At 35.6% G+C, this 12,088-nt stretch overlaps 1 protein-coding gene across 2 annotated transcripts in view; it reads left to right on the forward strand.

The window, feature by feature from the left end:
- CARNMT1 (carnosine N-methyltransferase 1) overlaps positions 1 to 12,088 on the forward strand; it is a 39,558-nt gene that overhangs the window by 15,828 nt on the left and 11,642 nt on the right. For both annotated transcript variants that reach the window (XM_069576349.1, XM_069576350.1), the window contains exons 4-6: positions 5,107 to 5,247; positions 6,211 to 6,389; positions 8,439 to 8,552. In XM_069576349.1, coding sequence (XP_069432450.1) covers positions 5,107 to 5,247; positions 6,211 to 6,389; positions 8,439 to 8,552 — 434 coding nt within the window. The remainder of the gene's footprint in view (positions 1 to 5,106; positions 5,248 to 6,210; positions 6,390 to 8,438; positions 8,553 to 12,088) is intronic.

Consider the following 12,088-nt stretch of genomic DNA (forward strand, 5'->3'; position numbering starts at 1 on the left):
AGTCTCTTTAATATTTTAAGAGATGTTAAGATAAAATAAATAAGATATTTAATATCTCTTTAATCCAGAAAGCTCTCTTAGACCAGAGAGACAAATAAATATTTCAGATTTCTTTTTCATCAAGATCCCAAGTGCCTACCATTCCAGCATTTCAAGTACTTAAAAATCTTGAAAAAGTTTTTTCAAATATTAAAAAAAAAAATAGTGGAAAAACAATTCAAGATGATAACCTAGTAGAAAAATAGTGTAAATAGTAAACAGATAAAGAAATATAACATGCTTAATCTCATAAGAAGATGCAAATATAAGAACCATACTAAGATGCCATTTTAATCTACTGCAAGAATTTGAAAATTATATAACTTTCTGAAGGTATGAGGAAACATGTTGCTGGTGGAAGAATAAATTAGTAAAATTTAATGGAGGGCAATTTGGTAACATTGAACAAAATTCAGTTTTGATCCTTGCAATTCAGTTTGGGGAAAGCTTTCTACAGATAAGCTCCTGCATACGGAAATTATGCCAAAGATATTAGCTTTAATGTTATATAATAAAACATTGGAGGCAATCTAAATGTCCTTAATTAGCATTATTATTTTGATACATTATTTTATAGTATTAAATGGACTACTTAGTCATAAAACAGATTAAGAAAGCTCTGTGTACTGATTGGGAAAGTTCAAGATATTAAATCAAGAATTGGTAAGCTTTTTCTTAAAAGGGCTAGCTAGAAAATATTTTAGGCTTTGTAGGCATTGGGGTCTCTGGCTACTGACTATTTAGCTCTGTTGTCATGAGAACATTGCCATAGACAGTACATAAATGAATGGACATGGCTGTGTTCCAATAAAACCTTTTTACAAATACAGGTGACTGGCTAGTGGGTTATAGTTGCTGACCCCTATATTAAATGAAAGAAGCAAAGTGATGAACTGGGCATATAAACAAAGGTATGAATGAAGCACTGAAAGCACTGAGAAGTGAGTTAAAGCTCTGCCTGGGATATTTGGGAAAAGAAAGACTTTATAGATAAGGTGATAATTTAAACTAAGTTTCTGTAGGTATGTCGGAGCTCTCAAGATTACGGTGAGAAAGTGTTTTCTGGAACTGATTAAAAGTTGTCTTGGTGATGTACGAAGTTCTTTGTTGGAAGAAGATAAATAAGTTGGGACCATACTTTTGAAGGGACTAGACACTAATTCTGATTTCTAACCGATTTTCTAGTTTGAATAAAGTGTCTCAACATCCAGCTCTATTAAACCTTGACATTTTGCCGTATATATTTCAGATTTCTTTGTTGTTTAACAGTTGAAACTGCTCTGCAAATCATACAGAGCACATTCTTCTCTCTGGAGATAACAACTAGCATAAATTTGTTATTCTAATCTTAGCTTTCTACATTAGCTACATGTTTATATATACATATATGAATAACACCTTGTGTTCTGTATGTTTTAAAAGATTATATAATGGTTTGTGATGTCATTTCACAATTGTTTTTTGCCCAGAATTGTGTGTTTATGAGTTCTCTGTATGGACTAGCAGTGTTCAATAGAAATACAATGCAAGTCACCTATGTTGTTTTAAATTGTCTAGTAGTCACATGAAAAGTGAAACAGGTGAGATTAATAATATACTTTAATAACCCAGTATATCTAAAACATATTAACATATAAGTATATTATAGTATATAAGATTTTAATGAGATATTTTACATTCCTTTATACTGTCTTTGAATATTGGCATTTATTTTATACTTGCAGCACATTTCAATAGAACTAACCATATTTTAAGTATTTAGTAGCCACATGTGGGTAGTGGCTTCTGCCATGTGAATTGTGATTGTAATAGAACCAAACTCTTCTGATGCTTGAAAGTTGTACATACACTTACCACCAGGGGTCAGCTAAGTGTCATCATGCTGACACACCAAGAAAAAGTATTTTGTGTGTTGGAATTCGCTTATTTGCAGATGCTATGCAAAAATTATTCTCTATACAGTAAAGGAAACTTCTCCCAAGAACCGCGTTTACTGATGGTAAAATAGCTGGAGAGCAAAGGTTGGTATAAACATGGCCAACCGTGGTGCAACCATGGCCTCTTCAAACCCGCAAGTGCTCTCTGTACTCTTTATTCTTGCTTGTCTAGAAAAGCATTAGAAGTTTCCCACTATTATCAGGGGTGTTACATTTGTAGTAAATATATTGCTTATCCATCAGTTCAGTTCAGTTCCTCAGTTGTGTCCGACTCTGTGGCCCCATGGACTGCAGCACACCAGGCTTCCCTGTCCATCACCACCTCCCAGACCCTACTCAAATTCATGTCCACTGAGTCGGTGATGCCAACCAAACATCTCATCCTCTGCTGTCCCCTTCTCCTCCTGCCTTCAAACTTTCCTAGCATCACTGGAGAAGGGAGTGGCACTGGAGAAGGCAATGACAAACCACTTCAGTATTCTTGCCTTGAGAACCCCATGAACAGTATGAAAAGGCAAAAAAGATTGCTTATCCATAGTCCAGCCTAATAACTACATGCACTTGTTTACTTCCTGGTTTTTGCTAAGAATCTCAAGCCAGCAACACTTGATTACTGAGGCACATATTAATTATATGGCTTCTGGTTTTCTAAGTTTAAAAAGTCAGCTCACCAAAAAGGTCTAAACTTAGATTTATATTTCTCTTATTTTCATAGAAAATCCCCTAGACTTCATAAAGACTCAGTAGAAGATGCCTTTTAGAAAGCCTTTGTTTTATGTACATTGTGATCAGAGACCTTTTCTTGTATGCTGTTAATATCCTTTATATGAATACCGAATAGAAAAAAAAAAAAATTCTAAGAGCAGAGGTTTGGGGAAGAATTCTCCCATTCATTGCTTGATTCTTGATCAGTTTTTCAGTTCTTTGTTTTATAATGTGTTTTCTTTAGTATGTCTGCTGAAATCTTTTTTTTTTTCTTAATACAAATAATTGGTAGATCTAAAGTAATCTCTCAACTCTTAAGGTAAGGCTCGCTGTATTCTTTATTCTGTGGCTTTAGGACAGCCTTTTAATAGCAGTTCTATTTAGAAACTTTCTGCCACAAGGTAGGAATAGAGTTCTATAAGCTTGATTAGTTCAGGAGTATTTAATAATAGCTGTCAAAAAGCTAACTTTAAGTGAACAAAATAAATATCGGTATTGTTATTAATACAACTTTCCCTGAAGGTTGGCATGATTTCTGATTTCTGCATGGTAGTCTTTTACTTTTTTAGAAATTGATTATTTGGATAAAGATTTAAATACTCTATGAATTTACTTCCAAATCCTTTATATTTTCTGTTGCATTACCTTGATTTTTTAAAAAATTGCTGAACAGAGCCACTTGGAGAAAATGCATGTTTTTGATTGGACAAATAGAAACTGAGAAAAGAGGTAGTTCTTGAGAGTAAATGTTTTTGGTGGGTCTAGAAGGAAGTAGAAAATGATGATGGGTCCTTTATACAAGGGCCAGCATGGTGTCCTACAGATAGGAGTTTTTCAGAATCTAGTGTTAAAAATATGTGTGTTCATGTTAGATAACCAGTATAGGTAGGCGTGAACCAAATGAGATGTTCCCATTTTCTTTATTAAAAATCAAAGTGTTCATACACATAGACATATTGTATATAGTTTGGAATGATAAGGCAACATTCTATTTTAGTGAAAACTTTTATAAGGCACCTTGGTTTTAGTTTGCCCATGTCAAGTATTAAAGAATATCTTACTAATCACAATAAGCCTATTTGTCAGAAATCATTTTTTAACAAATTTCAGTGTATGCCTTATTGTATATATAAAATTTAGCAGTGAAACAGGCTAAATAGACTTCGTTGAAGTTTTTATACAAATATATGTTCCATGTATATCTACGATTGAAGGACCCTATACGAATCCTCTTGTTACTATATTTGTAGACTGAATTTTCAAAAGCCCCATAGTTGTGTTTGTTTGTTTTCAAAGTGGGGAATGCTAAAGGTTATCATATGAGCTACTAGTAAAAAGTCCTATTGCTGTTTGCATCACATCAGACTTAAAGACCATACAGTTTAAAGATAAAGAAGTGTTCATGGGAGTAGATTTGGAAATTGGGTTTGTTTTATGAGCTAAATTTGGGGAATACAGACAATAGTAAAATTCCTTTTTAGTTGACGTGATAACAGCTGATTATATACTTTTTTCTTTGGTTTTCCACAAGAATACCATTTTAATTTCCTTAAGGTTATATTGAGCCAGAAGTCCTGAAAGGTCTTTGCTTTGCTAAGGCTTTTTAGTGATCTGAAAGTAGAATGGCAGATGTAATAGCAAAGGAAATTTGTGATGGTAAGGTAATGGTCATAAGTGGAGAACAGTTTGGTTGCAAACCTATGGCATGGTGTGATATGTTTGCCATTATATACGTTCAATTAATGAAAAAGGAAATGGCAACCCACTCCAGTATTCTTGCCTGGGATATCTCATGGACACAGGAGCCTGGCAGGCTGCAGTCCATGGGCTTACAGAGAGTTAGAACTGAGCAACTTAACCACAACAACAGCAATGCTCAATTAGAAAGCAGTTCCCTATCTTCCTTATAAGAATATCCCAGCTCCAAATTCTTTTGCCAACTGAAATATATCAGATTTTAAAGAGAGACCTGACACATTAAAATCTGCTTGTACTTGATTTGGCTATGTAAACCATTGTATTAGAAACAGAATTTAGAAATAAAGTTTTGTTTTTACTGTTTCATGTGCTGAAATAATTGTGTTTGGTTTCTTCGTATGTACAGAGATTCCTTTGGAATGATTTGTCTTGCGAAGACAGGTGATAGCTAGGAGTACCTCCATAAGTCTTAGATAGAAGGCAGTTTATCTTCTGAAAAATAATACTTTGGGGATAAAACCCTAGTCTGTTAACATTTGATAATTCCCTATATGCTTATTTCTCATTGATATTTAGAAGTATTTCGCAAATTTAAGAAGTCAGAGCGTTGAGTGAGCTTATTCTTATTAAATATCTTAAGTTTTTAATTGTTAATATGGATTTTGTCTTTTTTTTTTCTCCCCTTTCCTTTGAGGAGTTTGGACATAATTGCCTTATTTCATTTCAGGGATCCTTCTAAAGTAAATATTCTGGTACCTGGTGCTGGACTAGGAAGACTGGCCTGGGAAATAGCTATGCTAGGTTATGCTTGTCAAGGAAATGAATGGAGTTTTTTTATGCTTTTTTCTTCCAACTTTGTACTCAACAGGTATTTAATTTACTTTTTGCTAGAAACAGTAATTTCTCAGAATTGGATTGACTTACCCTATTTTTGAAAAATTCTGAATTTGAAGAGAAGTGCATAGTGTTTAATTATGGTATATATCATAAGTGTTTCTTGTATTAAAATTAAATTGCTTATACTGTTACTACTTTAATTAGTTGCCTAGTTAACAGAATGTTGAACAGGATGGGTAAGGGATGTTTTAAAAAGTGATTGGGTATTCATGACACTGAAATGATTTCTCTGCAGAATTTAGGGCTAAGTATTGTCCAGGAAGGAGTATTTTCTTATTGTTCCTTAAACATCTTCACCCCTTTGTTTCTTTAGTGGAATAAGATTTTCATGTAGTAATCACATTTTTTTTACTTAATCAAATTCTCATAGAATGATTCACATAAAATGACTCCACATTAACTGAGTTGGAAAGATTTCTCAGAACTTCTGTGGCTTCATTTATAAAGTAGTGGAGAAGTGTCTTTAAATCCAGAAGAGGTGTGTTAGAGAAAAAATAAACAGCTGCCTCATTTAAACAATACGTTGTCTTGGTAGCAGTGTGAGTTAGGAGATAGGGAAAAGGTAATAAGGAGAGTGTTACAAAAAAAAATAATTAGGTAACAAAACTCATACCATTTTTTGGAAAAAAAAATACTTAGACTGTTTTTTACTTGGGCTTGAGTTTTGGCAGTATATGTTTAAAAATTTGAATGAACAGCACATTTATATATCTGAATTTACCTTAATTTTGTTTCTGTCTTTTAATCCATGATTGGTTACTCATCTACATGCATATGTGGAGTTTCAGATAATTGGGTAGAGTATAGTGGTAACACTTTTCAGTATTTAATTATATAAGTAAATCCTCAATCCGATTATAAATTTTGGTATTTAAAGTAGATTTTCTTGGTAAAATATTTACTTAACACTGAATTTTATGCTCATATTTTACAGATGTTCTGAAATTAATAAATATAAGCTTTATCCCTGGATTCATCAGTTTAGCAATAACCGAAGGTCAGCTGATCAGATTCGACCCATCTTTTTCCCTGATGTTGACCCCCACAGTCTTCCTCCCGGTTCTAACTTTTCCATGACAGCAGGAGATTTTCAGGAGATATACTCAGAATGCAGTAAGTCCAAAGCAAGCATTTAAAAATCACATCCTTTATTCTAAATTTAATGAGCTAATTTTATACTGAGCCAAAGTTGTCATTCATTTTGATGGTAGAATTTAAGGTATACTTCAGTGACAGTTTATCAATAGAATATTTTCAGAGTTATGTATAAGACAGTCATGGGAACTATAAAGAAATATGGGATCTGCAGTTGAGAAATTTATAATCTGTTGGATCTATTAATATAAGACAACATGTAAACAAAGGTTGAGTAATGAATACAGTAAAAATGAAAGTAGGTTAGTATGACAAGTGAGCTGTTGTTTAGACAGTGACTTGAATAGGGAGGAATGGCATTCAGAGGTACAAAGATATGAATGAGTAAGGTAACCAGGGATGGTAGAACAGCCTGGCTGCAAGGAAAAAGGACTCTGGGGGATTTAATGGATGATGAGGCTAGAGAAGTAGGTTGGTTCCAGATTGTGGAGGCCCTTTATAATCTATGAAGTTTGGACTTCAGCCTGGCAAAATGTAGAAGAAACTTGAGCTAGTCATTAGAGAAAGGGAGATGATAATGGGGAAAGAGGAGAGAGGCTTGGCAATAAAAAGAAATAAGAAGGCTGAGGGGTCAGCAAGTTTGTTTAACAGGTATTTGTTGAGCCACCTGCTAAGTAGAAGGTATATTCCAGGTCCTGTGGAGACAGCAATGAGCAAAACAAAGTTCCTATTCACAGGGAACCCATATTCTAGTTTGGAGAGAGGCAATAATAAATTAATATTGTGAGGAAGAAAAATATGGCAGGTAAAGGGGATAATGATTGACTGGGGAGGGTCTGCTGTTTTATATGGAATTACCAGGAAGGTGTTTCTAAGAGGGGAACTTAAAAATTGAGCAGAGAACCTCATGAGACTGAAGAGGCAGGTCATTCAGATATATGGGGGGAAAGTGTTGCAGACAAAGGAAATGGCAAAGAAAGGAAGATTCTGGGGTGTGAAAGACACTTGTTCTGCTCCTGAAGAGCTAGAGGATCTGTTTGGCTGGGATGTGGTGAGCAGCAGGCGGGTGATGGGAGATGAGGTTAGAGAGGGTTTGGTGAGACAGACTTGTAGGCCATAGCTAAGACTTCAAATTGTACTCGAAGAGGAATGGGAGGCCTTGGAGTGATTAGAGCAGGACAGTAACAAGTTAGCGAAGTTATTGTTTTTCCCTGAATGCTGACACTGGGAGATCCTGCACTGAAAGTACAAGGAGAGAGATGATGTTAGGATAAGTTAGGGAGCAGGTCTCAAAATAGAAGTGAAATAATGAAAAACATTGCTTCGGCATGTAAAAATGATTCTTCTGGAGCACGGTTTGAGAGAGGAGGTGGGGAAGGTGATCCGTGGTTGGATGAAGTGCCTTATCTGTACAGACAGCCACTTTCAGTGCAGTCTCCTCTGTCTCTGTGCCAAGCCACAGCCTCCAGAAGGCAAACTGTTCTCTGTTCGCTTTTCACCCTCTGCTGCTGACTGTCCCATCCCTCTTTTTAACTGACAGTTCCCCCAAGTACTGGTGGATGCTTATGTATTTTGATACCATTCATTTCTCAGTTGGAAGCAGATGCATTCAGTCTTTTTTGAAACCTTCCAGAATTAGTAGTTAACACTGGTTTAAATCACAACTTAAAATGACTTAATTTCATTGCAACTGATTTTACTTTTAAATTAAAAAAAATTTTTAATTGTTAAAATTTGTGTTAGTCATCATAATTAAAGCTAAAAATTGAAAAGATTATAAACAAAACTCATAAATATGACTTGGTGCAGATATAGTGATATAGGTTATCAAAAATGATTTCCAAATTGGTTACGTTATCAAATTAGCAATAAAAGCTTTTATGAATGATGACATATTTTGTAAATGATTATTTGGTTGCCTAGATTATAGTATTTGATTGGAAGAGTTTAGCTTCTATACCTCTGCAGTTAAATATTCGTATCTGTAAAGAGGTAACTGATTCATTTATAGAATTCATGAAAAGGCAAAATAGCATAACATGTAGTAATTTGATTTTCCTTAAATAGATACCTGGGACTGTATTGCTACCTGTTTCTTCATAGACACAGCTCACAATGTAATTGATTATATTGATACAATATGGAAAATACTCAAGCCAGGTGGAATTTGGATAAATCTAGGTAAGTTCCTCAGTATTTATTAGAACTTATACATTAATCTGAGTACTTTATAGCTGTTCTGCATTTGGTAACTTCACACACAGTACTAAATATTCACAAAAGTTGTCATTATGTGGTACGTTTGGTTTTTTAAATAATATATTTTTAATTGGAGGATAATTGCTGTATAATATTGTGTTGGTTTCTGCCGTACATCAACATGAATCAGCCATATGTCACATATGTCCCCTTCCTCCTAAACCTCTCTTCCATCTCCACCCCATTCCACCTCTATGTTGTCACAGAGCACCAGGTTTGACCTCCCTTCATCATACAGCAGATTGTCACTGGCTATCCATTTTACATGTGGCAATGTATATTTTTCCATGCTACTCTTAATTCGTCCCACCCTCTCCCTCCTCCACTGTGTCCACAAGTCTGCTCACTATGTCTGTGTCTCCACTGTGGTCCTGCAGATAGGTTCATCAGTACTATCTTTCCAGACTCCATATACACGCGTTGATATACAATATGGCTGAGTAATATTCCATTATATATGTATCACAACTTCTTTATCCATTCATCAGTCAGTGGACATCTAGGTTGCCTCCATATCCTAGCTCTTATAAATAGTGCTGCAGTGAACATAGAGGGGTACATGTATCTTTTCCAATTATGGTTTTGGAACCATAGTGGGATTGTTGGCATTGTATGATATTTTTATTCCTCGCTTTTTTAAAGAATCTCCATACTGTTCTCTATAATAGCTGTATCAATTTACATTCCCACCAACAGTGCAGACATTTCTCCAAAGACATACAGATGGCTAATAAACACATTAAAAGATGCTCAACATCACTCATTATTAGAAATGAAAATCAAAACTACAATGAAGTATCAACTTCAGACTGGTCAGAATGGCCGTCACCAAAATATCTGTAAACAATAAATGCTGGAAAGAGTGTGGAGAAAAGGAAACTCTCTTGCAATGTTGTACATGTTTTAAAACCTCCGTGGTTTCCTTTAGATTGCATTCTAGTTGTAGTGCAGTTCCTTCAATCATAGCTAGTCCCTCCAAAAGCAGTGGATCCCCCAAAAGTCATATATTCATACTAGGTCAGTCTCATAGCAGCCATAATTTCAAAGAGGTGGTGGTGGTTTAGTTACTAAGTCATGTCCAACTCTTGCGACCCCATGGACTGTAGCCCACCAGGCTCCTCTGTCCATGGGATTCTCCAGGCAAAAATACTAGAGTAGGCTGACGTTTCCTTCTCCAGGGGATATTCCTGACTCAGGAGTCGAACCCAGGTGTCCTGCATTGCAGGCAGATTCTTTACTGACTGAGCTACAAGGGAAGCCCACAGAGGTACTAATTATTAATTCAATGATAATCATCCCTCATCTTCCCAGTTCGCCACTCCATGGAGAAACAGCACTTCTGTTCAGGAGAGAGTGGTCTTTTAAAATTTCTGTAATGAAACATTTGAGGGGAAGCACTTAATCTCTCCCATGAAATCCTCCTCCCCAGTATATATATTATGGGGAAAGAGCAGGTGTGATAACTTAACGTATCTCATTTAAATTTAAGAAAGAGTAGAAATATAATTTCATTTATGCAAAAACCTTTTTACTGCATCCTATTGCTGGTTGCTAGAAATCAAATGATGAATATGACATGGTCCTTTCCATCTGGAGCCTAAGGGAAATTGCACATTTTATCCTGTTCCTTTAAAATTAAGGGCAAATAATGATACTAAAGGTAAACATACTTTTCTTTTTTAGTAAGATAGATAATCCTTATTAAGAAAGACTACATACGTAAAAGTCAAGTAAATATTGAGTCCTTGGTCTTCAGTATTGGTGTAGTTCTGTTGGTAGGTTCTGTTACTTGCTCTCTTTAATGATTTAGCTTACCAGAGATGTAGTCAGTAGGTTTAAGCCTCCAGGTCATAGTAGGTCTTTTCCAAACTTCTTTTTAGAAGTCCATAGGACAGATGAGAGCAGCGTAATATATAGCCATGATATGAAGCAAGTATCTCAAACTTTGAGTCTTCCTTAAAAGAAAAGTACTCCTTTTCTGAAGGGATGACTGAAAGATAGCATTACCAACTGGGTATTTGCTTCCTGTGGTTAGGCATAATGTTGGCCACTTAAAAAATACCTGTGTAGTCTCAGAACAACCATATGTTGAAATGGAGTTTACTGTATAGTTGAGGAAACTGAATCTTGGGTTAAGTAACTAGCAGAAAAGTTGTGGCATTTATATATGGCAGATGGGCTGACAGCCCAGATCCAACCCCTTGACTGCCTAATCAGCTGCCTCTGCAGGCTTGTACTGGGTCAGTCTATAACTTACCTTTATTCTGACTGTGTGTTTATGTGTCTAAAATTTTTCATATCAGTTATTGAGTTATATAAGGCTTTGTGTATTTCCAGAGCATTTGACTTAACTTTCATAGGAACAACTTTTCTTTTTGAACATGTATTGTTTATTAATATTTTATTAATTATATAATAACAACAGTTACAACTGCCTGGAGCAAATACATGTGGCCCTTGGTAAGTATACTGCTTGATAAGAGTAAATGTGCTAAGGTGTGGCCTGTGGTCTGTCATTGGCATTACAGTTAATTCAGCATGTTTGTTAACAGGATATCAGTTAAGAAGAGGGCTTCCACTCTTCTTACCAGGGAGTTTCTCTTATGCTCCAAGCCAGTGTGTCCAACTTGGATGCACCACAGATGCTTCCTAATGCATGTGTCTGGAGGAAGTGATGCCCATGCTTTCCCCTTGCCTTTTCTGTTCCATCATCTACTCACATTTCCCCAACCAGAAAACTGGTATAGGCCTTTAACCTCTCTTCTTCTCCATCTGCATCTAGTCAGTCTGTAAGTTTTACCTCCTAAAACTCCTTAATGGATCTTGTATCTTTTTTTGACCCAGGGTTTCTCAACCTCAGTACTTGTAAGTTATATTCAACACTTTACACTCCTTTTATTTCTCCATTTACCACCAGAGTGATCTTCCCAATGTGCAAACCTATTCTTATCAGATCTCTCCTGCATAAAAGTCTAGCTTTGTTGGTAACCTAAACCCTTCTGGATGTGTACAGTGCCTTTTGTGATCTCTCTTCTGTCTTGTGTCTCAGCTTCATTTTTTTGTTTTGTTTTGTTTTGACTGCCATTCCTTGTCCTGACCTCAGGTACTAGTCTTCTGACCTAGAAAACCCTTTCTCTTTCCTCTCGATTTTCATTTGGCTCTTCCCTATGTGTGCTCTTTAACACTCTGCTCAGGAGATCCTTTCATATTGGGTTAAATATTATGTTATTTCTCTTTTATATCTGACAAGTCTGTCAGCGTTTAATGCACTGTGGTGTAGTCACTCATCATTTTGTTTCCTCTACTAGTTTCTAAGTTTCACAAGGGTAGGAATCTAGTGCTTCTTCCTTGCTTGGAGTTAACTGTTATGTGTATGAATGGATGTATTGTTTTAGAATTTGAAATAAGGATGAAAGTAATTTTCAGATGCCACAGAAGATTGACTGGCTGCTAAGAGA

This window comes from Ovis canadensis, chromosome 2, assembly GCF_042477335.2.
Source record: "Ovis canadensis isolate MfBH-ARS-UI-01 breed Bighorn chromosome 2, ARS-UI_OviCan_v2, whole genome shotgun sequence".
Taxonomy (NCBI): Eukaryota; Metazoa; Chordata; class Mammalia; order Artiodactyla; family Bovidae; genus Ovis; species Ovis canadensis.